The sequence below is a fragment of the Haliotis rubra genome, unplaced genomic scaffold, assembly GCF_003918875.1.
Source record: "Haliotis rubra isolate DU_JTF1 unplaced genomic scaffold, ASM391887v1 Scf270, whole genome shotgun sequence".
Taxonomy (NCBI): domain Eukaryota; kingdom Metazoa; phylum Mollusca; class Gastropoda; order Lepetellida; family Haliotidae; genus Haliotis; species Haliotis rubra.
Window position 1 is genome coordinate 265,339 of NW_025766781.1, and position 26,794 is coordinate 292,132.

At 41.6% G+C, this 26,794-nt stretch overlaps 1 protein-coding gene across 1 annotated transcript; it reads right to left on the reverse strand.

The window, feature by feature from the left end:
- Positions 1-686: 686 nt before the first annotated feature.
- Positions 687-16,236, reverse strand: LOC124280640. The gene is made up of 4 exons (XM_046716621.1): positions 15,900-16,236; positions 8,184-8,354; positions 6,939-7,015; positions 687-3,251 (listed from the first exon to the last, which is right to left on the reverse strand). The coding sequence occupies exons 1-4, from the start codon at positions 15,937-15,939 to the stop codon at positions 2,991-2,993; spliced, it is 549 nt and encodes a 182-aa protein (XP_046572577.1). The 5' UTR covers positions 15,940-16,236; the 3' UTR covers positions 687-2,990.
- Between the last annotated feature and the right edge of the window lie 10,558 nt (positions 16,237-26,794).

Sequence of the window (26,794 nt, forward strand, 5' to 3'; positions counted from 1 at the left end):
GGGAACCACAAGCAATCGTATGGTGCCAGCAAACCTTAAAACACAACCGAGATTCGAACGCTGGGATCATGAGCTTCTGGCACAGGGGTGAGCGAGTGAGGGAGTTAAGTTTTACGCAACACTCGGCAATATTCCAGCTATATATGACGGCGGTCTGTAAAATATTCGAGTCTGGACCAGACAGCCCGGTGATCAACAAAACACCGAAAAGTGAGCATCGATCTGCGCAATTGGGAACCGATGACATGTGTCAAGCAAGTCAGGCAGCCTGACCACCCCGATCCGTTAGTCGCTTCTTACAATAATGGGTTACTGATCGAAGATCAATTCTAACCCGGACCTTCAAAGGGTCTGCTGGGTACAGGGATGCAATTCTGCCAAACTGGTGGTGAGTATTGGCTTAACGCCGCTTTTTAGCAATATTCCAGCAATATCACGGAGGGACACCAGGAATAGGGTTCCACGCATTGTACCCATAATGAGGAATCACACCCGGGTCTTCGGTGTGACAAACAAAAACGCCATAACCACAAGGCCACCAAAGCCACCAAGTTCCTCTTCGAGGTGAAACCCATACGCAATGGCATGGTGCTGACTAACCAAAAACATAATTAACCGCGATTCGAACCCATGATGATAGGATGCTAACCTAATGGGGAAGCAACTCTGCATTTAAAATGACATCCTTGTAACAAAAATAAATTATTTTATTTTTAAAAGCATAATAGACATATTAACAAGTAAAAGTATTTATAGAAGTATTTACACAGGTACGGTAGACAAACTACTAGGCAAAGAAAGTATACGTCTGGCAACTGGTTTTGATGAAGAAATATTGACAACGTTTTTCAAAACCATACTAGCTGTAAGCAACTGTCGAAAACTTACATGCCTTATGTAAAGTCCAAAATAAACAACGATAGCAGCATAAAAATACAATCATTACCAACCATTACTGTTCCTCTTTGTTCCGCCTTTTACCACAATCACCATGGATGAACACTTTTCTTTAGGCAAGCAGTTTATAAAGAAACTTTAACATAAATACAAGTAAAACCAGTCCTTAGGAGTATTTACACAGGTATATGAGTGCACCTTTCCCAACTGAGTATATACCATCAAATGTCAGTTGAGTATTGAAGTAGTGCCACTATACAAAGCGTCAAATTTCATACGGTATGCGTACGTACATCGTTGTTTTATGCTATACATCGGGCCCGTCAGTAGGTTAATATGTACACTCATGTATTGTGTTGCACTCGGTGCTTCATTCTGAGTCGTCGCAAACTGCGGTGTCCCACGCCGTGATATTGCTAAAAGCGGCATGAAAACAAACTCACTCACTCACTCACTCCTCACTCATGATGTCATTGACTACCATAAATACCATACCAAAATCTGCAGCATATATAAAGAATTCCAGGAACTCTTGAATAAATATATTGATATTTCAACCAGTGGTTTTCTGCAAAATAGCAAACAGTCAATACTGTTTCAGTTGTAAATCTGAATATTTTTTAGCCTGTTCCTTGTCTCCATGGATATGTAGTTTTGCACGTCGGAGTGTTTCACGTTTAATCAGTTCACTTACTTCACTGTAGTTCAAACAAATTATATCATCAGCTTGATGTGGGTAAAATCATGCATGAAGACATGTTAATCATAGACTTTTATGATACTGATATACAAAGAAAGTACACACCTAGTGCTTTGGGACTATTGAAAACATTACGTAAACATTTTTTTAACAAAGTTTTTGCGAATTACAAGTCACAAAGTTTGTGTACGTGATGCCATAGATATCTTATGCAAAGAAACGTCGCCAGCGCCTCACTATTTACGTTGATTTTCTGAAAAAACATCAAAGGACCAGATGTGTACTTTCTTTCCTATGTCAGTTTACAATCGGGCGAAAAGGTTTCAAACACACGATTATACGTTCCCGTTAAACCAAAGGGACACTACTCAGCAGAGAGAGATTCCCGGAGCCTCAGATAAATGGATATCCTGCACCCGCCCAAATTCGACTTATGTCAAATATCGATTGATGCCAAATATCGACTTACGCAAAATTCGACTTATGTAACCTCCTTGTAAACTCGATGTTTGTGAGAAGCGCGGGCATGACCATCAGACATATTGAGGCAAAGAATGGGACGGAAGTAAAGAAACTGTTTACATTTGGTTGGCTAACGATTATCCTACAAATAACAGTGACTCACCGAGAAAATTAATACCTAAAGCTGACAACCAATTGCTTGGTTAATGTTAGATGAAACGTATCAAATGCTGGAGTGTCCATTGATTAAATTCATGAGAGAAAGTGTTTCAAAAACACAAATTGGCTGTCGTGTTGACGTTGAATCCAGTATCCGAGGCATATGAACACATTTGCATCACACACAGAGATGAATATTCATGAATGTTGCATCTAAAATACCAGAAGAGAGAACAACTCAAAACATTCGATACGTTACGTATGCATCTGGGATGTTCAGATGCTCATAATTACTATTAGCATGCCATACACACCTATTCGCCACCATGGTTTCTTTTCTCAGTCCGGAGGGGCTGCGGGGTAAGCTAGTGGTTAAAGCGTTCGCTCATAATGCTGAAGATCCGTCATCTCCGATCTGAATCTATGGTGGCGGATGGGTCAGGAAATTTGTATGTAAAGCTCACCGCATCGAGCCGTTTACGGAAAAATAAAACATGGGATAAATTAGTTATTTCACAGTTCCAGTCTCTTTAGGCCATATATACATAACGGACAAGGATATCCATTCGATCAGATATGAGACAGTAGCTCAGAGAGGTTGAGCATGTAAAGGATCAAGAGACAATGTAAGTCCCGATAGTCTTCAGTATTCTGAGAGACTTCCGGAACTAAATTTTTTGGGTCGCTCGCCTATCCATTACCCCAAAGGTACTATTGAGCTGAGAAAAGCCAAGGGCGGTCCAGAAGGCACGTCTAGGCCTTCACCATCTCCTTAATCGTCCTCAACCTTCCCATTTTTTCCAGAATAGCGAATGGCTGCCAACCGACGATAGTGCTCACTAAGCATAGCACCAAAATGGCCAGTCCTACGGTCATATTGAGCACGGCGAGCAGACTGTTGGCGGAATGGTGTATTGCCCCGCACGTGCTCCGCCATTTCCGGTGAAGCAGACGACACATGACCAGATCCGTAGGCGAAGTGGACTAACCCAACGTCTATTCCCAGTGATAAAAACACTCGAAATGTGATTACCTGGAGAGAAATGAAAACTGAATTAACATTAATTTATTGAGTTTAGTTTTACGCCGCTTTTAGCAATATTCCAGCAATATCACAGCGGGCGACACCAGAAATGGGATTCACACATTGTACCCATGTAGGGGATTCGAACCCGGGTCTTCGACTGAGTAACAAATGATAAAGTTGTTAATGAGCAGGAAATTGTATTTACACCGTCCCAGGGAGCATCCTCCTATTTGGTACAAGTTCTGTTCTCGGTGACTAAAATCACTGTGACAACCAAAGTGAGTGGTGAGTTGGGGTTTTACGCCGCTTTAGCAATATTCAGCTATATCACGGCGGGGGCACCAGATATGGGTTTCACATATTGTACCCATATGAGGAATCAAACCCTTTTAACCACTAGGCTACCCATGGTCCCTCGATATTTAAAAGACCATTGCATTTATGCATTTACATCATCATCACACTCTCCATCTACCCTCTTTAACTTCAAAATGTGAGTTAGAAGGAACCTGGACACATTTTACCCGTGTGGGGACTCGAGACCCGGCTCTTCAGGTCACACAAGAGCAAGAGGACAATCCAGATTAAGTAACACATTTGTTATAATTTAGATGGAACTTATCCTTATTCTTCAATGACCGCTGTTCTGTACCTTGGGTTTGTTTTTTGTTGTTTTGTTTTGTTTTGTTTTATGGTTTTGTTTTGTTTGTTTTTGTTTGTGTTTTGTTTTGGATTGGGGTTTTGGGGGTGGGGTGGGGTGAGGGTTGTACTTTTTCTTTTGTTTTGTTTTTCATGTTTCCATTGCAAAACGTCGTAATGATATATTGTGCAAAACGTCGTAATGATATATTGTACTAACAATGTTGTATTATGGCATTGATACAACTACGGAGTTGAGATGAAAAATTATGTAGTAAACGTCTCTTTCAGACATTAAACTCGAAAACGTCAAGCATCACTTGCCAAATAATTCCATATTACTTCCATGATGTAATATTTGAGTGTACTCGAGCAAATGAGAGCATACACTTTTGAAACTTGACTTGGACAAAACATTACAAACGTCAAGGACGTTTCTAGGCGAAAACTGTTGCTAAATACTTTTGCAACATATGCAATTTACTGTAGGACTTTATAACGAGGCATCGAACTATCTATGGACTGCATTTGTTGAGCCTCCGATAGCAATTAATCGATGGTAGAAATGAAAAACTATAGATGCATCATATGCTGACATATTGCTGAGTGCGGCGTTAAACAACAACCAACCAACTAACAAGCATCAACCAAGTCACGGCTTACTCCCATTAGTTAGACATCCATTAGTTAGACTTCCCAATTGTCTCTATATAAAAATTCAGATGCCCCAATTGGATATTTCAACCAGTTAGTTGAACGAACCTAAGGAAAACTGTTATTGTTTATAAATATCTTGGAATTATTTTTGATGAAAATGTTCTTTCAAACTATCTGTATCAAATCTCTCTAAACAAGCTATATGGATATTGTTTTACGCAGAAGTCGAACGTTAAACTTATCAATACAATCTGTTATGATAAATCGCGGTAAATGCTGTAAATATATCATGCAATTCTGACATGCCGATCAATTAGTCACCTCTTACTATCACAGGCATGGGTTGCTGGAGACATTATTGCTGATGTTAAACGAGTAAGTATACTGACACACATTGAAAACGCAAAACCCATTTTGGCAATTTCAGACAAAGTTTTGTGAAGCAATTTCATTTACCACACGAAAATATAGTGATGTGAGGTTGCCGAATAAAACCATATGCACATCTGGGTCCGAACCCTTTTCGTGTTTCTGGCATGGGTACAGTTCATGAAACACAACTCTGGCATATTCCTTGGACCTGTTGGGGTGCATGATTATCATGACATACACATGCAAAGCCAGGTTTTGGACGCATAAAGGCACTATGGTTCCAACCGTTTCACTAGCAGTCACAAAATGCCACGGTTCAGTGAACAGCAGAGGAACAAGCTATCGGGATGCTGTTGGTGGGAACATCACAAAATGAGGTCACCCACCACTTCGAGAGTGAGCCCATCCACCATCAACAGACTCCAAAAGCGTCATCAAGCAAACTGGAAGCGTCCGCGACCGTCCCTTACCAGGACAAACTCCAGTCACGACGGCACGTCAGACCGGCACATCCGACGAGTTCACCAAAGAAACCGCTTTCAGACGGCAGCAAACTCACCTCGAAATACCGTAGGACGTAAAGGCCGCCACATCAGCGCCATGACAGTCATTTTGACGTCTGCAGGCTGTGGCACTAAGGGGGCCATGTTGGGAAACGTCATTACGCAGCGTCATCGAGTCAACAGACTCCTGTTTGCACAGTAACATAGCCTCCAACCACCATGAATCTCCAACCAGTGGGTGTTTTCAATGGGTCAGGTTCTGTGTGTCATTTGCAGATGGCAGACAACGCGTCTTCACGCAGCAACATGAACATGAGCTTGGCCGCCGGATTCATCAATGTCAACGTCAACGTCAACGTCGATCAGCCAAACAACGTTGCTGAGTTGACCTGGCTTTACAACAGGAGGGCAGAACATCCCTCAAGCACCTGTTCGACGTTTGTGCGAATCCATGCCGCGTCGACTCCGTGCGTAATGTACAGGCTCAGGGATGTCACACTCGCTACTGACGGACGTAAGGGGGTCTGTGTGTGACGCTTGACGTGTCAGTCATATTGGCGGAACTCTTGCAATCATCTTTTATGAAAATGAAGCGCAATGAAATTCTCAACATAACTGTAGAACAATTTTCATGCAAGTATTGTTTGTTTGTTAAGTTTTCCTCATTTGAGATTTGGTTTTGCGTTTTCAATGTGCGTCAGTATAAAATGGTTTATGCCGCTTTCAGCAATACTCCAGCAATAACACAACGAGGAACAGGAATAAAAACATTAACGTGCCAATAGGAATCAGCGATACGAGCCATCGCTTTACTAAGATCACCGTCAAGAACTTTTTAAGAAAGAATCGGAAAAGAATAAGATTGGTTGGTTGGTTTGTCGTTTAACGCCTCACTCAGCAATATTCCAGCTATATGGCGGTGGTGTGTAAAATAAATTGATCTGGACCAGACAATCCAGTGATCAACATCATGAGCATCGTTCTACGCATCTGGGATACGATGCCATGTGTCAAGCAAACCAGACCACCCGATCCGTTAGTCGCCTTTACGATATTTTTTCTGTGACTGTAAGCATTTCTTAGGACGGGTTACCTAATCTAACGGTAGCTAACGAAACTGTTAGATAAGTTTTCTGTTCTCACAGCGAACCGGAAGAGTGAGTGAGTGAGTTTAGTTTTAATCCGTACTCAGCAATATTACAGCACTATGGCGGCAGTCTGTAAATAATCAGAGTTTGGACCAGACAATCCAGTGATGAACATCATGAGCATCGATCCACGCAATTTTTATACGATGACATGTGTCAACCAAGTCAGCGAGCCTGACCACCGATCCCGTTAGTCGCCTCTTACGACAAGCATGGGTTACTGAAGATCAATTCTAACCCGGATCTTCACGGATTCACAGCGTACCGAGAAAACAGATTTATAAGATGTGTTTGCTTGTGATGACCTTCCCTATCGATACCAGGTAAAATGAATTTGTGTTTTATGGTAGTGTTCACTGTCTAATGGTACTTACTAGACATCGCAGTCTTGCTGGATCTGTAGCTTTCGCTTCTTTCGGTGTTAATATCCCAAACATCCTGTCGGTATAACCTGGTGAAGAAAGCAGATATATGATCACAATAGATTTACATAATTGTACTATTGTCCCGAACGGCAATGGAGTCCTGTATCACGATACGAGTCTCACGAGACAATACATGTACACATGTACATGTATGCTCCTAATTATACAGTATATATCCTGAGTTCGCTGTAGATAGCAGGGGAATATGCTCATTGACCCCAAGCTTGTGTGTGTTTATACTGGGGCTGGGATTTTCTAACCAGGGTGCCCTACCCTTATTACCTACCCTACCCGGATACCCGTTATGTTAATTCCTGACATCAAATTTGCAAGGAATGGCAAAATAGTCTTCAGCTCGGAGGCTAAAATATCGATTTTTCAAAATCTTAACCATGTACATGTATTATATTCAAAAGTGACTGTAAATTATGTCTAAATCTTCAAAGACAATAAAACTTTTAATCATGTATGAATAACATATTACATTGTTTCATTCATTACCCACCCGTCCCGGGTATCCGGGTTACCGTCCAGCCCTTGTTTATACAATATCCCATTTTTTTGTATCAGAAATTTAGAAGTTGTGATTCACCTGCATAAAGTGAGAGAATATGAACTTAAGCAATACAAGTACTGTACATGTATTCCAATTCAAGCATTCGTTGGCGTGAACATAACACTTCACAACCTTTACACGATCCCGCGACGGTCGCCAGGGAAGTGTGAAGTGATGTATTACGCCGCAATAATTAATATTCCAGCTATATATATTACGGCGAAGGTATTGGCCAAACGAGTGGTTGATAACATGAGACAATATCCACGTCAACCGAGGAATATATGGGGACTGCACAAAGATGCTTTTAAAGTGTGTTCTTGCGAAAGTCGAAAGGAATACAAATATGTTAATTAATCATCTTGTGACAAGCAAATTACGTGTTTGTCGTATGTTTAACCAATCAAACACCTGCATAATAACTGACAATTAAATCACCATATTGTCGCTTCCGCTAACGATGATATTCAAGGTTGACTGATATAAACGTCAAACACTACAAGAAAATATAATAATCCTTCAGAGACATTGTTTGGTTTGCGAAATATTCAATACGTATTTTTCATTTTCAAACTGGAAAACGAAAATAGGCCCTGAATCCCAAAGAACACACAACATCCATTCCGATTCAGGTTTACCTCTATTCCTGTGTATATTCCGGATCAGAAGAAGGGTAGGCAGGGGTTGTCTTTGGTGAACACCAATGTGGGGATACCGAGAGTGAAACACAGTACTCCGACGACGATCTCGATAACTGACAACGTCTGCAGGGCCGACAACCGTCCGCTTGACATCCTCGAGTTTTGGAGCTGTGACAAGGACATAAATGTGAATGAACAATGTGAATGACCCCGCCCTAAAATTTATGTACAAAATACGTAAACCCCATGTACAAAATCAATGACACCCCACCTACCCATAATTTCTAAGCATAATTTACAATATTTTTTGTACAAAATTTATTAACCCACCCCGACCCCAGTACGTGTGTACAAAATGGATGACCCCCAGCTCGCAGAACAAAATGGGTAACCCCAACACATCCACCCACCCCACCCCATAAAATCATCATCAGTGTCACCACCACCACCACGATGAGTGAGCGAGTGAAGTGAGTTTAGCTTTACGCTTACACCCAGCAATATTCCAGCTATATGACGGCGGTCTGTACATAATCCAGTCTGGACCAGACAATCCAGTGATCAACAGCATGAGCATCAATCTACACACACCCGATTCCGTTAGTCGCCTCTTACGACAAGCATGGGTTACTGAGGATCAATTCTAACCCGGATCTTCACGGGTCCACAGCGTACCGAAGAACACAGATTTATAAGATGTGTTTGCTTGTGACGACGCTACCTTATCGATACCAGGTAAATGAATAGGGAGATATTAACACGATGTGACCTTAGTCATATATCTGTTATATATATATACACGGAAAATATACAGGGGCACTCCAAGGAAACGCGATCGTCAGTTTCAAGTGAGGTAGGGTCCCGTGTTACTAACGGACGCAACCCTCAACAGCCTCCGACAACTGAGCCATCCATGCCCACCTCCCCGGTTCTCTTGTAATAAATATAAAGCCATGATAGATGTACGTATGTAGTAAAATTGTGATGAAGGTATGCATGATGAGGATAAAGGATTTCCTTTCATGATAAGAGCAACATATTTTTTTTTATTTCTGTGTTTCTCATCGCCCGACCGATTGTGAATTGGCCGCCGACCAGTTTGTAAATTCAGTTCAATTCAATGGACTCATAACACGGTACATTAATATTTACGTGTAAATACACACATGCATATCAAAGGGAATTCTCCTTGTATACACGAAACACATTGTATAAGTATTTCCTAACATGAAATTATTATCATTGCAATTCATTAAATACATGTACCTGAAACCATTAATATATCTGCTGTATTTGAAAATAAGTGGTACATCATTACGAAGAATTTGACAAATTGGACAATAATGTATAATATGGATTTCATCTTCGGTTACATTACCTATAGAAACAGTTAGACTCAGGACTTTCATAATCAAAAAAAACTTTTCTAATACATTGTATTCCTAGACGATTGTAACAGCTTCTACTAATAAGTAGTGCCTTCAGATATTTTATATTATTAAGATCATATATATACAATATCGGAAGCAAATGATGGTTTTATAGTAGAATAAAATTGTATGGAGGCGTGTCTGTAAGTTCTGCATGTCAGTCTTGCTGGCACAGTCAATTAATCTTTCCTTAAATAGCTTTAAAATTTAATCCGCATTCCCTACTCCCTGCTGTATCCAGATCTGTGTGCAGAAATAGCCAATGGCCCGCTTACCCGTGGCGAGCAAAAATCCAGTCGGGTCAGTAAATCTCCACAGTCACTGGCCGGGCTGGATAATGAATTTCCATGGGGTCATTTTGTTAACATATCCTCTCTCCGACTTGTTTTAAATCATGCAAGATAATGGCCTGATAAAAATGTTCATCATATTAGCAGCTTACGTTTGTGTAATCTTTCGCTTAATTTCTACATTCAAATTTTGGGCTAGTGAATTATTTTGTGGGCTAGTAACTCTCAGGCACAGCTAGCCAGACGGGCCTTCAAAATTTGGAAACTATTTTGCACACTGAATCCAGACATGGCCAAAACCATAAGTGAATAATAGCTGCACATTATTAGAAGCCCAGATTGTACGTTTGCTATTGTTTGTTTGCTATAGCATTGTTTTTGATATCTATATGGTGGCATGACAATTATTCTTAACCAGTACCTGATGCAATTCGTATAAGAGTTCACATACAAGGAATATCTTCTACATTCTCCGCACATAGAAGTATTCGTTAAGGATTTACTGAACTTCAATACAAATTTGCAAAATGATCAGTGTACTATTTCTAGTTGATTCACTTCCTTAAATCTCCATATTTCGCTTCCATACATCAAAATTGGTACAATCTTCATAACAAATATCTTGAATGCATCACGAATATTTATATCACATTTACGAATAAGACTTGTTATGGGAAGTAGAGTTTTGTTCGCTTGTTGTGCTAAAATAGTGCGTGCTCTTGTTCATACAAGATTAGGTGTCATCATAATACCTAGATACGTGTATGCATTATTTTCTTCTATGTCTATACCATTATACCATTTCTCATATAACCGGCCCCCACACCCCGTCCACCCCGTTTCGAAAAACAATCAATTTGTTTTGTCAGTGATGATCTCCATGTCCCATTTAAGGCAATATCTATACAGAAAATCTAATTGCTTTTTGTAACTGAGGAGGTGTATCAGCAACTAATACGAGATACATGTCTCCTGATATAAACATTCAATTATCAAAACTTATCACTCATAGCTCCTTGATGAATATGGAAAAGGGACTGAGAGCACACCCTGTCTAACCCCTGTAGAACAATTGAAATAATGACTGACAGATAGTTTGTAAATGAACCTTTATATATTTCCGCCGACTCAGAACTCATTCTAATGCTTCCAACCCGTGTCAGTACTGGGATAAAAGGCTGTAGGTAGAGTGAGTGGTGAGTTAATATTTAACGTCACATCGGCAATATTGCAGCCATATCGTGACCTGTAGGTACGTACAGCAAGTGAAAATTTACAAGACAGTTAAGCGTTAGGTATTAACATTCTTGTTTCTTATATTAATTTATTAATACACTATCATGTATTGAAGAATATAAAACCTTTTAATGACCTGGGTGTCTAACTTTGTGACAGTAACATCTGATTTTATTTTGATGTTTTCTGCTGCTTTTCTTTGTTGTTTCTCTGCATGCCGCTATTGTTTTGCGGTGCAGTCTGTTTTATGGATTCAATTTCTACAAATGCGAGAACAAATGATTTTTGCTGTATACATTTCTTATTTCCTGAATAACAAAAATACAGAATAAATTAGTTTTTGAGATAGGTGTTCTTTTCCATACGTAGATGCTGTGAATCACTGGATTGTCTGGTCCAGACTCGATTATTTACAGACCGCCGCCATATAGCTGGAATATTGCTGAGTCAACCCAACCAACCAACCACATGCACATATTACAAAGCCACTCCTTGAGCAAAATCATAGTTACAGATATTTTGTCTCTTCTACAGTGCAGATATTAACAAATCTAGATGTATTAATTTCAGGTATTTTCACTGTTAACCGACTGACTGACTAAACGCTGATCTAAAAGCGTATTGGAAAGTCACTGGGCTGCCTGCATCTGCTACCATCATATGCACAGACCTCCCATAGGTAACCCACTGCACAACGATTGTAGGTGATGTGTTATCGTGACTGTGAAACGAATCTATGTCAGATTATTCTTCCTGGAGGCTCAAGAAAAAACCGGATAACTGACTCATTGAAATTTGTGCAAACCTACGTGTTTAAAAAATCGGACATCGTGACTGTGTTTATAATGTCTCTTTTGTTTGGCTTTACATCCGGGGTGCTAAGTATAGACACGAAGCATTGTTGCGTGTGTGTACTGGTACATGATACTGTGCAGCTGTGTTACCACATACGGTGGCTTACACAATGCTCAGCGTGTTTGTATAGGTCGGTACCGGTGTTTGTATTAGTTTGTATCTGATATGACTGTGCTGTTCGAGTGAGTGAGTGAGTGAGTGAGGGTTTGCCTAGTGGCTAAAACGTTCACTCGGGTTGATTCCTACGTAGGTACAATGTTTGAAGCCCATTCCTAATATTCCTGGAATATTGCTAAAAGCGGCGTTAAAACATACTCACTCATCTTTATTTTTATGAGGTAAAGATTTCAAATATCTTTAGTAACAAACACTAACTTTCTGAGAAAACTTCACTTTAAAGTAACATATGTCAAATTTATCAGATGTCAATTTTTTTCTTTAGAATGGGGTTATTTTTAGGGCTGGGACGGGTCCACATTTTCTACCCGGGTACCCCATCCTTATTACCCTACCCTACTCTAATACCCATTATGTTAATTCCTGACATAAAATTTGAAAGAATGGCAATATATTCTTCAGCTCGGAAGCTAAATTTCGAGGTTTTCCTTAACTAAACCATGTGTTATATTCAAAACAGGTGACTGTAAATTATGCCTAAATCGCCAAAGACAATACAACCGTTTAATTGCATGTGAAAACTTATGGGCACACTGTGTTGAGAATACAAACAGAACTTCATTGTTGCATAAGAAATACATATAAGCATTTGCTGTGTGCTAAAACTGAATGTACCCTATTTACCTGAGCATATTTTCAGATTTTTCTAGCAATGGCAAAGTAGGGTTGTTTAGTTTACGGATTTAAATAAATCACGTCAATTTTTAATATCATACGTAATAGGCGTCATATTTTTACATGACATGATTAAATATCGAGGTAAAAAAACACAGAAATGGGATCAATTTGGATCAGTCATTATACCATCCAGGCATTAGAAAACCTGAAAAAGCCCACACTGCTTTTGATGCTTTATTTCAAATCAGACAAGAACTACCGGGGATATTTTCAAATAACCGCATCTGATGGGCATCCACCCTTCTTAATGTCGCACTGTTTAGGTTGAAGAAATTAAACCGTAACCGTGATGAGAGAGGCTGATCATCGTTTTCGCTATCACTAGCGTCTGGCTCGAACAAATAAGGCCTAGCGACACCAAGAGATTTTGACAGATTCGTCTGTGAAAACAAGTTGTAACTCGGAAACTAGGCAAAGCAATGACCAGGATTGACAAATAGCTTTTAAATCACGACTGTATAGATTGTGAGAACATACGCCGCTCTGATTGCATTTGAAATTTCGTATTCAGAGACGCGGTGAGAATTCGCGGTGAAATTGCACAGTTGTCAAAAGGTCGATTTAAGTTAATTAAAGATCGAAATGAGTAGTTTTAATGAAGGGGTTTCATTTATAACGATGCCAATTAGTGATTTATGTATTTGTACCCCCCTAGAGTATATGTGATCTTTAAAGAATAGCATTTTACATTGTTTAATCTATTAGTAACATGATAATAACGGGCCCGGGTATTGAGATAGGTACCCCGGTCCAAGTCATCACCCACCCGTCTCGGGTATAAGAGTTACCAATCCCAGATCTAGTTATTTTGTTAGAATATTATACAGTGAAACCTGTCTAAACCGGAACCAGCGGGGCCGAAATAAAATGCCGGTTTAGACAGGGTAACAGATTAGACAGTGACGATCATTTTCCAACATTGCTGCCATTTACACTCGTCAATCTCTTTATCTCTATAATGCCTTTGATATTTTGTAATTGTGCAACAAATTAAAACATTTCCCTCTTTTTGTGGGATCATGTCATGTAAGTTAAGTCACTGACAAGTGACATCTCGGCTTTCACCGCCTCAATCTTCACGATGTTTAATGCGAAAATATATGCACGAAGCATTCTTGTCACAGGTCATAGCCTAGGACGATACGTCCAATAAGTTTCATAATATATGTACGGGATGCGATTTCTTGCTTAATACCTTCAGAATAGCATCATTTTACCTAAAACGTTTGTCTAAATCTAAAAGTTTTCGTTTACGAGGACGGTATCCATTGCTGTAATACGTATATTATCTTTTGATTCCTTCTTTTGAAATAGGTTCTAAAGTATATCACTAATTTTGCAAGAGTTATTAGTAAGTAACTGTTGAATGAACTACAGGTAATACACATTTTCTGTCAGCGGAACGTGCTTGCATGACGTATGCTGTATGACAAGGTACGGATTGTAAATGTCGAATTCACAATCGTCATTAACAAGCCAGAGAATACCAAATCGCTCAAGTACAAATTCGATGGTGGTAGTCCCCATTGACATATATCATCTGAATGCTGAGATTCATAAACAGTTATAAATGCTTCAATTTTGCTTAGACTTGGACTGAATTCACCAATTTTTTGCTGGTTCTCCTGACCATTTTTGCAGAAACCGAATTCATAAGGCTCCATAGTCTTTACACAAATTGGCTTTCAACAAAAGTATACAACCACGTTGGAAACTGTGTAACAACATAGGCGGATCAGAGGGGGTGCAGGGGTGCACCCCTTTGGTGCTGAAAGTTTGTTTAATGACCATTGAAACTCGGGTGAAAATGAAATGTGCACCCCTCCTTTTCTCAATAGTGTGCACACACCCCACCCCACCCACCCCCTTTCTCAAAAGCTGTATCCGCCCTGTAACAATGGTTACTTGATGACTGTGATATGATTGAAACGGGTATTCATGAATATTTCATGAATCAAATCGACGACTACATCAAACCAGACAATTGATTTCAGCCCAGTAACATTTACAACTGTTTGATGAAATCCAATCCTCCAGTGAATATTTTCTTTTGACGAGCAGTTTAGAAATTTGCAAGTCATCCAGACCTAGTTGCTTGCCACCAGATCAATAAAATACCCTAACGAAGAATATATCGATCACGGACCCGACAATCGTGCTGATCCATTATTGATCTCCTACACCCATTCATCGCAGGAACTTTGTTGCTGTATATACAAGCAGAATGACCAAGCAGTTTTTACCTGAATGGTTTTAAAACGGCATGGTCATGGCCCTATTGGTGAGGGCTGGTCTTCTTAAGCCCCGTGCCCTCGACAAGCATGAAAAACATTCTTCACCGTTACACGGTAGAACGTATAGGTGTGTATGTCCCATCGGGGTGTTATAATAATTTAAAAATAAATAAAACTGAAAAAAATATATCTGTAACTGCACACGGTTTGTAACTAAACGCAGATTATATTAAGAATGTGGTTTTACGCCGCTTTTAGCAATGGGGACACGAGGCTTGATACAAAGGGTGCATGTCCCACCGGGTTGTGTGATGGCAAGATAACGTTGTAACCACTACACTATCCTACCACCCTTACTGTACCTCAAACAGAACGAAAGTAAATCGTAGGCAGTCGGGTAGGAGAGGTGAACAGGGCTTTTAGAAAAGGTGTGGTGAACACCATACCCAAGCCACCTGACGTGAGAAATAACAGTTTAAAATAGGTTATGTCAGCATATGGTGTCTACAATGAAAGGAGGTGATTTGGCTTACACCTTTCCCCACCAATTCTTCCACTGGTTCGTAGGGTAGATCGACGTAGATCTTCGTACGAGGAAGTGATATTAGTGGTAGAGCTATCGTAACCCCGTACTGTACAGAAGAATTGTGACAGCGTACTAAAAATTCTAATGATCATTACACAAGAAAATCACCAGTACACATTAACATTACAGTCAATACAGTGTGTATTGAATACCAGATGTTCGTCTCTCCGCCTGTTTTCCCAGACATAAAACGTTAATAGATACACATGTACCATAAGTTTACCTACCTGTACAGCTACCTCCCGTATCCTCGTCGCCGGATGCCATCGTGGATTACAGTTATGTTAAACCAGTTGATCAACAGACCCTCAGCAGTTTATGACAGGACAGGCTCGTAGTGAAACACGGAACTGTGAAACACACACCTCCGCTCTCAACACAACATATATCGAATCAGCCGGCCTCCCGATAGGCTGTCATAAAGGACGAGCAACGGCCTGGGGTCAATATTTATGAGACGTCACACTCCAGTGATCGTGCAGTCAAAGCGCGTTCATCTATAACCCTGTTTGCGTGAAAACACGTAGACAGTAAACGTCTTTGGCGAATAAAGAAAAGACCGGCGGTGATATGAAACGCATTTTATTTACACTCGAATATATGTTTTAATTTATTTCCTAGTCTTTATCTAAGCGTTTCATTGTGCTGCAAGTGATGACGACATGTTTCCATGACAACATATTCGTGGCTGCATTGCTATTTGAAAATTATTTCTTGTTGTATGAATGTTATCGGTGTATAAATTGTATATTCAATACATTGCCTAAGCTAGCGGTCTATTTGTTTATATGTAATTGATATGTCCGAAACTTTCCTCATCATATTCAGTCGATAGCTAACCTGGATGTGACAGTTTTTTTTCATTTGCTGTTATACCGCCATTAGAGTACCACCTGCAAGAGTGAGTAGGTGAATTTAGTTTTACCCCGCCCTCAGCATGATTCCAGCTATATGGCGGCAGTCTGTAAATAATCGAGTCTGGATCAGACAATCCAGTGATCACCAGCATGAGCATCGTTGACATGTGTTAACCAAGTCATCGAGCGCATTGTATGGTCGTGCATAGACACATGCCACCTGCACGACGTCGTGGCGAAACTGAAAACTGAAGACCGAAATTTAACATGACTTCATTTTGGGCGTGGGGTGACCGATGTTCTGTATCAATGATTTCAAACATGCACTGATTAACGTCAAGACAATGTCCACTGGCATGCATTCGGTTACGCCGTTACACCCCTAAACCCTTGGTAAACAAGAGTGTCAGCGTTTGTTAATAGAACTCTAACGGTATGGATCTACATTCCTAAAACAAAACAAAACGAACCCGTGAAGATCCGGGTTAGGAAAGGTCTTCAGTAACCCATGCTTGTCGTAGGAGGCGACGTACGGGATCGGGTGGTCAGACTCGCTGACTAAGATGACACATGTCATCATATCCTAATTGCGTAGATCGTTGCTCATGTCAGTCACTGGAAGTCTGGTCCAGACTCGGGTATCTACCGACCTCTCTCAAATAGCGGAGATATTGCTGAGTATGGCGTTAAACAACAAAACCAACCAACCTAAAAAAAGTAAACAACATATATATACTCAGCAGCAAAAAAGACGCCAGTACGAATTGAAAATGAGATAGGCACTGTAATCAAATCATTACAGAAATTGACATAATAAGCGGATCAAAAACAGTTTTTGTGTACAATATCTTGGCACATCAACGAATGACTCAGCAGAATTTGAAAACATTACGTGAACGTTTGCATTCCATTCAGACTCTTTACTTCAGTATCTAGTGTGACCACCACGAGCGGCAATAACTGCAGCACAGCGTCTATGCACGGAGTGCACCAATAGATTGATGAAAGCCATTGGCACCTGGAACCACAATCTGAGAAAGGCTTGGCGCAATCAATCGGCTGTGTTCGGCCTTGGTATGACATTATTCAGTCTCCTCTGAATTTCATCCCAAAGAATTGGGTTTAAATCAGGATTAAGGACCGGCCACTGCATATTGTTGACACCGTTCTGCTGTACGAAGTCCGGTGTAGCTCTGGCAGTATGGGCCCGGGCGTTATCATGCCGGAAAATGTTGTTCCGGTGACGTGCGAAATGTGGTATGACGTGGGGTCTGAGAGCTTGGTCGATGTAGCGCACCGCTGTGATGCCGCCTCCTCTCCCTGGACCAAGGTTCTGGAACACCACAGGACCCACTCTCTGGTTCAGGCCTATTCCACCCCATACCATGATGCTTGCACCTCCCCATGAGTCTCTTTCCATAACACATCGGTCTGAGTAACGCTGGCCACGTCGTCGCCATATTCTTGTTCTGCCATCTGCAGTTGATACGCAGTACCGACTCTCATCTGTGAACAGAACAGTTCTCCATTGCCTGTGTCGCGAGTTTTGCTGTTATAGGGCAAACTGTAGACGTTCACGCTGATGACGAGGGGTGAGGATAGATCCACGGTAAGGTCTACGGCAATGGTGGTTCCCGCTGTTAAGACGTCGGCGTACTGTATAAGTACTGATTGGTCTTCCGTGTGTTCCCACTGTCTGGCGTGCTGTTTGGGATGCCTGCATGAAGGGATTCTGTACATGCTGTCGCACAACATGGCGGTCTTGTCGTCTTGTGGTCACCCTTGGTCTGCCAGTACAGGGGCGATCATTTGTGGCTTTGGTGGCCCGGAAACGTTGCTGCAGCCTGTAGATGGTCCGATCGTTGACCTGGAAGTGATTGGCAACGGCTTGTGCAGTGTGACCAGCTTCAAGTCTTCCTAGCGCCTGGTTCCTCTGAGCTGTCGTGAGTCGCGGCATCCTGCTGACGTTGTAATGTGAATGTTTCAACCAGGTTTGGGGGTGCATTTTATACGTGCAGCATGAGTTGCATGAAAAACATGAGAACACCGTACCATCTCCGAGATCAGGTTGCGTTTTTGAGACCATTTCCTGGGTTCCATTCTGAGTTTGGGAAGGAATGTCTTTGCTCAGGTAAAGTTGGAGATGTTGTAAAAAATATACAATCAAAACATTAAATGAGTTTACAGTTATCCGTTTCTGCGAAGGCAAATTCCAAACTGACGTTTCTTTTGCTGCTTAGTATATGTGTGTGATTTAAATTAACCGATGAAATAACTGATATGCACTAATCCATCGCAACTGGATCGTCAATCGTTGGGGCAACGTCCGCTTCACAGATGAGATATTGTTTGGACTTAAATGATGGTTGGGGGTACGGAGGAACAGGGGTTAACAATATGCCAACTGTACCAGAACTATGCGGAAAACTGTCATTTTGGGGTGGGAGTTGGTAAGGGCTGAGGTCCTGGCTGGAAACTGAACTGACCTCATCGTCATGTGCCATGACAGGTGTACGTTACCACACCAGTCCTCCGTCCTCTAGCTCAACGACGTGGTCCCAACTTCATCTTTGTGGATGACAACGCATTTAGTTGGGGTTGGGGTGACTAATTTTCTACACTCCAACAATATCACCCGTATGACATGGCCTTCATGATCTCCGGACCTTAATCCCATATTATTCGGATTGATAACGCGCTTTTAGGTTTGTCTTGGGAAGAGTTTGGCCAGCTTTTGTCACATTTGTTTAAAAAAAATCATAATGCCCCTGTCACATAAACGACTTTATATAGAACTACGATATTATAACAACGTGTAATTTTGTACATGCAACCTTCAGAACAGGCTAGGAGAAACAGGCAAGGCATTGGAATTACATTGGATACCAATCAGTCTGCTTTGATGTGCACATGTCGGACAAGAAGGAGCTAGTTTATGGCGACCTCCAAGGCTCAGTCCTGGGCCCTGTATTGTTCACAATATACACCTCCCCACTCGGAGACCTAGTGAGACAGTACAAGCTTCCACCTATACGCGGACGGAACGCAGCTCTATCTCACCTTCAGCGTGGAACAGCGTTTAGCAATCAATGCTTTTCAACAAACCCAATGACCGCATCTGTGGTGTAGTGGTTAGAGCGTCCGCCCGGAGAGCGGAAGGTCGCGGGTTCGATCCCCGACAGCGTCATACCAAAAGACGTTAAAATGTGGTACTTGTTGGTCTCTGCCTGCTCGGCATTAATGGGTACAACAAGGACTGGTCGGCATGGTATCTCAGTGGGCTAGCGCTGTAAAACCAGCTTCAGTCTGGGCTAGTACAAGCAGCCGCACATACACATACACACGCATGCACGTCGTCATATGAGCGAAATATTCTCAAGCACGACGTTAAACCCAATTTCACCTCACCAACAAACCCAAGACTGTGTTAAACACATCAAGGCATAGTTGACATCGCATTTCCTTAACCTAAATGATGATAAGACGGAACTGATGATCATCGGCTCAAAACATCTACATCTACGGTACCCATCTACCATTGGAGACTGTGAAAATCCAATCAGCAAAGAGGCTCGCAACTTCGGCGTGATTTTTGACAGCAGTCTCAGTCTTGAGTCTCATGTTAATACCATCTGCAGAGCCTATTTCCACATTAGGCTAATAAGGCCAGCATGCAGCCATCTCACTCGTCTAGACTCACGTAACATCCCGCCTGAACTACTGCAACTCCCTCCTCTTCGTGCTTCCCAATACCAGTGGCCAGTCCTGATCAAGTTCAGAACACCACAACCAGAGTTGTCAGCAGGAAGAGGAAATTCGACCACATACAGCGAGTTGTCAGCAGGAAGAGGAAATTCGACCACATACAGCCAGTCCTGCCTGACCTTCACTGGCTGCCAGGGCACGATTGTCCTCTTCGTGCTTCCCAATACCTGATCAAGGAACTGCAACAAGTTCAGAACACCACAGCCAGAGTTGTCAGCAGGAAGAGGAAATTCGACCACATACAGCCAGTCCTGCCTGACCTTCACTGGCTGCCAGGGCACGATTGTCCTCTTCGTGCTTCCCAATACCTGATCAAGGAACTGCAACAAGTTCAGAACACCACAACCAGAGCTGTTAGCAGGAAGAGGAAATTCGACCACATACAGCCAGTCCTGCCTGACCTTCACTTGCTGCCAGGGCACTATTGGATACAGTACAAGATACTTGTACTGGTGTTCCTGTCCCTCCACAACAAAGCACCAGGTTACCTCAGCAGTCTGCTGACCAGATACCACCCAATTAGGACACTGCGCTCATGTGAAACATTTCTCCTAGTTGTACTCTCTTCCAGTACAAAAATAACCGTTTGGTGACCGCTCTTTTAAACGTGCAGGACCCCTCCTCTGGAACAGTCTTCTACTTGACATAAGATCCGAGCAAACACTACCCACGTTCAAACCTAAACTCAAAACGTTCTTCATCAATATGGTATTTCTGTGACCCTTTCAATTATCTCAGACACTAGCGCTTTTGAGCAGCTAACGCTGGATACTAGCGCTTTAGTGTGTGTGTGGATGGATGGATGGACGTATCAAACTAAAAGCTTGTATTTAAGCTGTAAACGTCCCGACGATTCCTGAAAAGTATTATCGATGTTTCCACCAGTGATGTGATCGTGATTGAATTGCCTGAAGCGGCCTGTAAATACCCATATTAGTGTCCACAAAACCTTCATCGGTTTCGAGTAAGAAGTGTGGCTTTTCATGTCAAATGTTTCAAACCATTCAATATCAACATTTATACCATATCTTTACTCAATCTCGAAAGTATTACATTCAAACGTTTCGAAATTAGAACACCAATATATGTGACATTTAGCCCGGTTTCCTTGGCCTGGTGCTCGTGTTATCAACCACAGTGGCAAGTTCTATTATAAATTTAGGTTATTCTGACGAGACCTGTCTTGGGGTGTCCTCAGAACTATCTCTGGCGACAGCGAGCAACAAGATCTGAAGTAAATGAGCATGCATGGGTCTTTGCTCACCTTATCAATCACTCGTTCATTAAGTCCAGAATAATGACCTTGTTTGGATCGTTGGTCATTTTATCAATCACTCGTTCATCAAGTCCAGAATAATGACCTTGCGTGGGTCTTTGCTCACTTTATCAATCACTCGTTCATCAAGTCCAGAATAATGACCTTGCATGGATCGTTGCTCACTTTATCAATCACAAGTTCATCAAACCCCAGTATCGATTATTTTCAAGCCTCGGGAAGAATAAGTGGGAATTAAACAAAAAGCAAACATATTCTGATTGTACTTGTAAAACGCAGCGACTAACAACTCCTATGCACCTGTCCTCCCACTGTTGACCAAAATATATTAACAGAAAGAAAAAACTTCGATTATGGAACGTCTCTACCTACATACATCACTCACGGTCACAGCGCGACTGCTCTAGATGCAATTATGCATATTTATTTTCTCTTCATGTTTATATTAAGTCTTCCTAGTAAAAAAAATGACAATATATTTGTAAAATGCGTGTTTTGAACTCGTGATCTATCATCATTACTAAAGTAAACACATACGTTAGTAAAATTCGTGATTACGTAATTTTTAAATCATTTTTTTTTTTTAAAATTAAAACGTTTTTAGCCGTGTCAGACCTGATAAGATCAGATCACAAGCTACGGAAATAATAATGATATAAAACCCATCGAAGGACGAGTTAGGGTTACTGGGTCCACTAAATTTTTTGAAATAAAATAGCGTAAACTTGAAATATTGAATTTGAAATATTGGTGTTAAACTAGTAGATAATATTATGTTCACTGTGATTACCTGTTTTACGTTTGCAAGTTTTGGATTCTTGACGAGACTAAATACAAAAGTATGGCTGAATGTGAAACAAACTCAGAGCGAGTAAGTGAGTTTAGTTTTATTCCGCTTTTAGCAATATTACAGCAATATCACGGCGGGGGACACCAGAAATTGGTTGCTTCACGCATTGTACCCATATGGGGAATCAAACCCCGGTCTTCGGTGTGACGAGCGAACCCTTTGGTCACTAGGCCGCTCCACTGTCCCAAAAAGTCTTGGAAGAGTCCCTTAGCAAAGAGTGACAGAGTTGGGTTCAAAATCGTTAATCACAGTTGTGTCACTGGCAGTAAGCTCAATAAATGTGTGTATGTGTGTGGGGGTGGGGGGTGGGGGGGTGAGTACAGAATGTCGCAGACTTCACCCTTATGGTGAAACCCACCAGCACGGCTATGGGTGAGTGAGTTTAGTTTTACTCCGCACTATTCCAGCTAAATTGGGTCGGTCTGTAAATATTCGAGTCTGGACCAGACGATCCAGTGATCAGCAGCATGAGCATCGATCTATGCGTTGATAGATGCTCATGATGTTGATCACTGGTCCTGACTCGATTATTTACAGACCGCCGCCATATAGCAGGAACATATGAGTGCTGCTTAACTCACTCACTCACTCACCATTATTCACGCATTTAGGGACCTATGTAAAATCATCGAGCTATCCAAGGTTCGACACTATGGTGACTAAAGAAGGAATACGCAGGAACCAAAATCTTACTTCGAGACAACCACAAGTTCGACACCTCAAAATTTACGTTACGTATCTACCCGTGAAGATCCGGGTTAGAATTGGTCTCCAGTAATCCTTGCTTGTCGTAAGAGGCGACTAACGGGATCGGCTGGTCAGGCTCGCTGACTTGGTTGACACATGTCATCGTATCCCAATGTGCGCAGAACGATGCTCATGTTGTTGATCACGGCATTGTCTGGTCTACACTCTATTATTCACGGTCCGCTGAACTATTGCTGAGTAAGACGTCAACTAACAAACGAACACGCACAAACACACATATGTACATACATACGTACTTACGTACGTACGTGTGTGTTTTATGCCATATAGCTGGAATATTGCTAGGTGCGGCGTAAAACTAAACTCACTTACTCACTTTATGTATCTCATTCAGCGGGCTGCAAGCTGTATTTACCCTATGCATGTAATGTGTCAATTCAATGTCTTCACATCTAACGTGTTACCACAACAAACGAAGCTAGTGATAAGTATCGGTTCACTGAGCGTTGTCATGACTACAAACCGTCAATTGTGAACAGTTCAAAGAGGAGTATTCCTTAAAAAACTCGATCTTTTTCAGGTTCAGGATATCATTACTCATTAAAGGCAAAAATATACTCAGTAATTGATGTGTGTTGAGTTCAGAGGAACTATATGCAGCCCTTGTTGACCACAATACAGTCCATTTGGCAATCGCTGACAGCAAAGTGCTTCGATGACGTCACACAAGGAGCGCTGGGAACGACATGACGTCAGGGCTCTAATCAAAGGTGCGCGTTACTGAAATACGATCGAGGTGTTTTCCGCAAAGGCCGTCGCTTGTTCCTGAAATAACAAATTTCCCCAAATAAGCTGAGTTTGGTCTGGAAATAGTTATTTTGTCGAAGATAGAGTGTAAAGAACGATTATTTATTCCAGTTTGTCCAAAATAGTATTTGAAAGGACGAAATTGAAATCTTGAAATATGCTTTGTTGTTGTTAAAGAATCCGGATATAGTAACTTTAGTTCCGTTGCTACAAGTGCCATTATTTATTAATAAGCAGAAGGAATTGTAGCTTATGATAGCGACATTCGAAATCAATTGCTTTTATCAGCCTGTTTCTCAGATGTCTTCTAATTCACGTCGCCAGAGACCCGTGAAGATCCGGGGTAGAATATTGATCTTCAGTAACCCATGCTTGTCGTACCCTATGAATAACTGTATTAAACAAAAGCGTGGTGTAAACAATAGAAACCTTTCAGAAAGGTAATCGCAATTTTCTTTACTGATCATAATTTTGCATTTTATGGTTAATCGTTTAGGCATTCTATCATAAGAGGGGCGGTGGGGTAATTTAATGGGTAAAGTGTTTGCTCGTCGCGCCTAACACCCGGGTTCGATACCCCACATGGGTACAACGTGTGAAGCCCATTTCTTCTGTCCTCCACCGTCATTCGTCACCACTCGCCCCTTTCCGTAACCTCCAAGAAGATGCTATTCGGCTTGTCCCGGAATAACACGAGTTGATCACGAATGCTCCGCCGTGAGATTGCTGGTTTATTGCTATAAGCGGCGTAAAATTATACTCATTCACTCCATACGCCTGGGTTTAATGCTTAATTCAAGTAGGGAATGGCTTGTACTGATTCATTGTGAATATTGATCAAGTGGTCAAATCATAGGTGCGTTCTGATAACGAACCTGGGTTAGAAGTGATCTTCTGCAAGCCATGCTTGTCGTAAGAGGCGACTAATGGGATCGGGTGGTCAGGCTCACTGACTTGGTTGACACATATCATCGTATCCAAATTGTGTAGATCGATGCTCATGTCAGTCACTGGATTGTCTGGTCCAGACTCGGGTAACTACAGACCTCTCTCAAATAGCGGAGATATTGCTGAGTATGGTGTTAAACAATAAACAAGGCTCAGCAAACATCCGTTAAAAACATTCTTAAGTCAAATGTTCTGATAAAAAATGCTCCCATCACACAATTTGTTCTACATGCATGTCGAGATAACAAGCGGCTTTAAATCACATTCAGCCCAAACAATACCTCCAATTTGAACTGTCTCATGCATCTAAATATTACAGAATGAGTTAAAACGGTAATGGGTAATTCATCTGAAATTACACGTTTTTGAAAAAAGCATTAAAGAATTGAGAAAGAAGAAAGTTCAATCCATTTGGCTTTTCGGCCTCATCCTCAGTCCACACATGTCGCTTTTACATCAGCGTAATAAGGACCGTTCCTCTGAAAAGTTGTAAATCTCAGTCAATCTCATCAAAATGACTTGAAAGGGGACAAGCCCAAGCTAGGAAGGACTAGCCTTCCCAAATAATTATATCCTCCGGTTGCAAGACATTGTATGGATCGTACATCAACAACAAATCAATAGCAGCTTGCCCAAAGCATTTGCTGTGCAGAGAGAAGCGCCCCTTTCTGCAAAGATGGGGGACCACTGACCCCTAGTGTTGCACGGAGGGTCAAAGATCAGCGTTAATGATCGTCATGTCGTCACCGTGACGTCAACGTCTCCGGCGTATAATGCCGGACGGTTTAATTTCATCAGAAGCTTGCAAGTGGTACGTGAAACACACCAGGGTTTTCCAATCGATAACAATGTTCCCTCTTGTACATTTCAGTGTTGATGATGATTGACGTACACCGACAACGTTGGGCAGTGACTGGTAGACACAGGCCCATGGACAGATGGGCATGGCAAGGGTATTGATAGGTGCAACTGATGGTCTGTTGGCGTCGATAGATAGTGACAATTCACATATTGGCGCAAATGTACGGTTAATAAACTCAATCTTCGACGTTCCAGCGGTGTTTGAGTGATTGTTGTTTTCAGCCGCAATCAGCAATGTCAAACGGCTGGAAATAAGCCAAGCTGGTACAAGTACACAACTGGTGGTAACTACGTGTACCATGGTACGCGATTTGTGAGTGAGTGAGTTTAGTTTCACGCCGCCTTTAGCAATATTCCAGCAATATCACGGCGGGGGACACCAGAAATGGGCTTCACGCATTGTACCCATGTGGGGAATCGAACCGGGGTCTTCGGCGTTACGAGCGAACACTTTAACCACTAGGCTACCCCACCGCCCCTGGTAGGAATTAACCGATCCTGGATTTAGTTGTGAATCACACGCATGTTTGTAAACTACGACGACAATGATGTACTGGAAAAATAACATCACTATACATGTAGGTGCATAAAAAAACACGTACGTACGTAAGTACGTATATATGTACATATGTGTGTTTGTGCGTGTTCGTTTGTTTGTTATTAAACGCCTCACTCAGCAATATTCCATTTATATTGCAGCAAATATTCGAGCCTGAACCAGAAAATCCAGTGATCAACATCATAGCCATCGATCTACGCAGTTGGGAGGCTATGACTTAAAAAAGTCAGCGAGTCAGACCACCAGATCCCGTTAATCTCCTCTTACGACAAGTTTGGTTAACTGAAGACCAATTCTAACCCGGATCTTCACGGGTTGTGTGCGTGTACTTCTATAACTAAACATATAGATAAGTGCGTGTACATACATAACAACATTCTATAAGACTTTCGGTACCCTAATAGCGATCCTTCCTGCTGATACACAAGAACAACGCAGTGGCTCGGGTTACTGTATATAAAATCCACATTCGATTACCATAAGTACGCCCG

Excerpts from the sequence above, each read along its gene's own strand:
- LOC124280640 (XM_046716621.1), bottom strand. The coding sequence starts at position 15,939 with ATGGCATCCGGCGACGAGGATACGGGAGGTAGCTGTACAG. Across the intron at positions 8,355-15,899 it reads TACGGGAGGTAGCTGTACAG|CTCCAAAACTCGAGGATGTC; the intron begins GTAGGTAAACTT and ends TCCTTGTCACAG. Across the intron at positions 7,016-8,183 it reads GAATATACACAGGAATAGAG|GTTATACCGACAGGATGTTT; the intron begins GTAAACCTGAAT and ends TTTCTTCACCAG.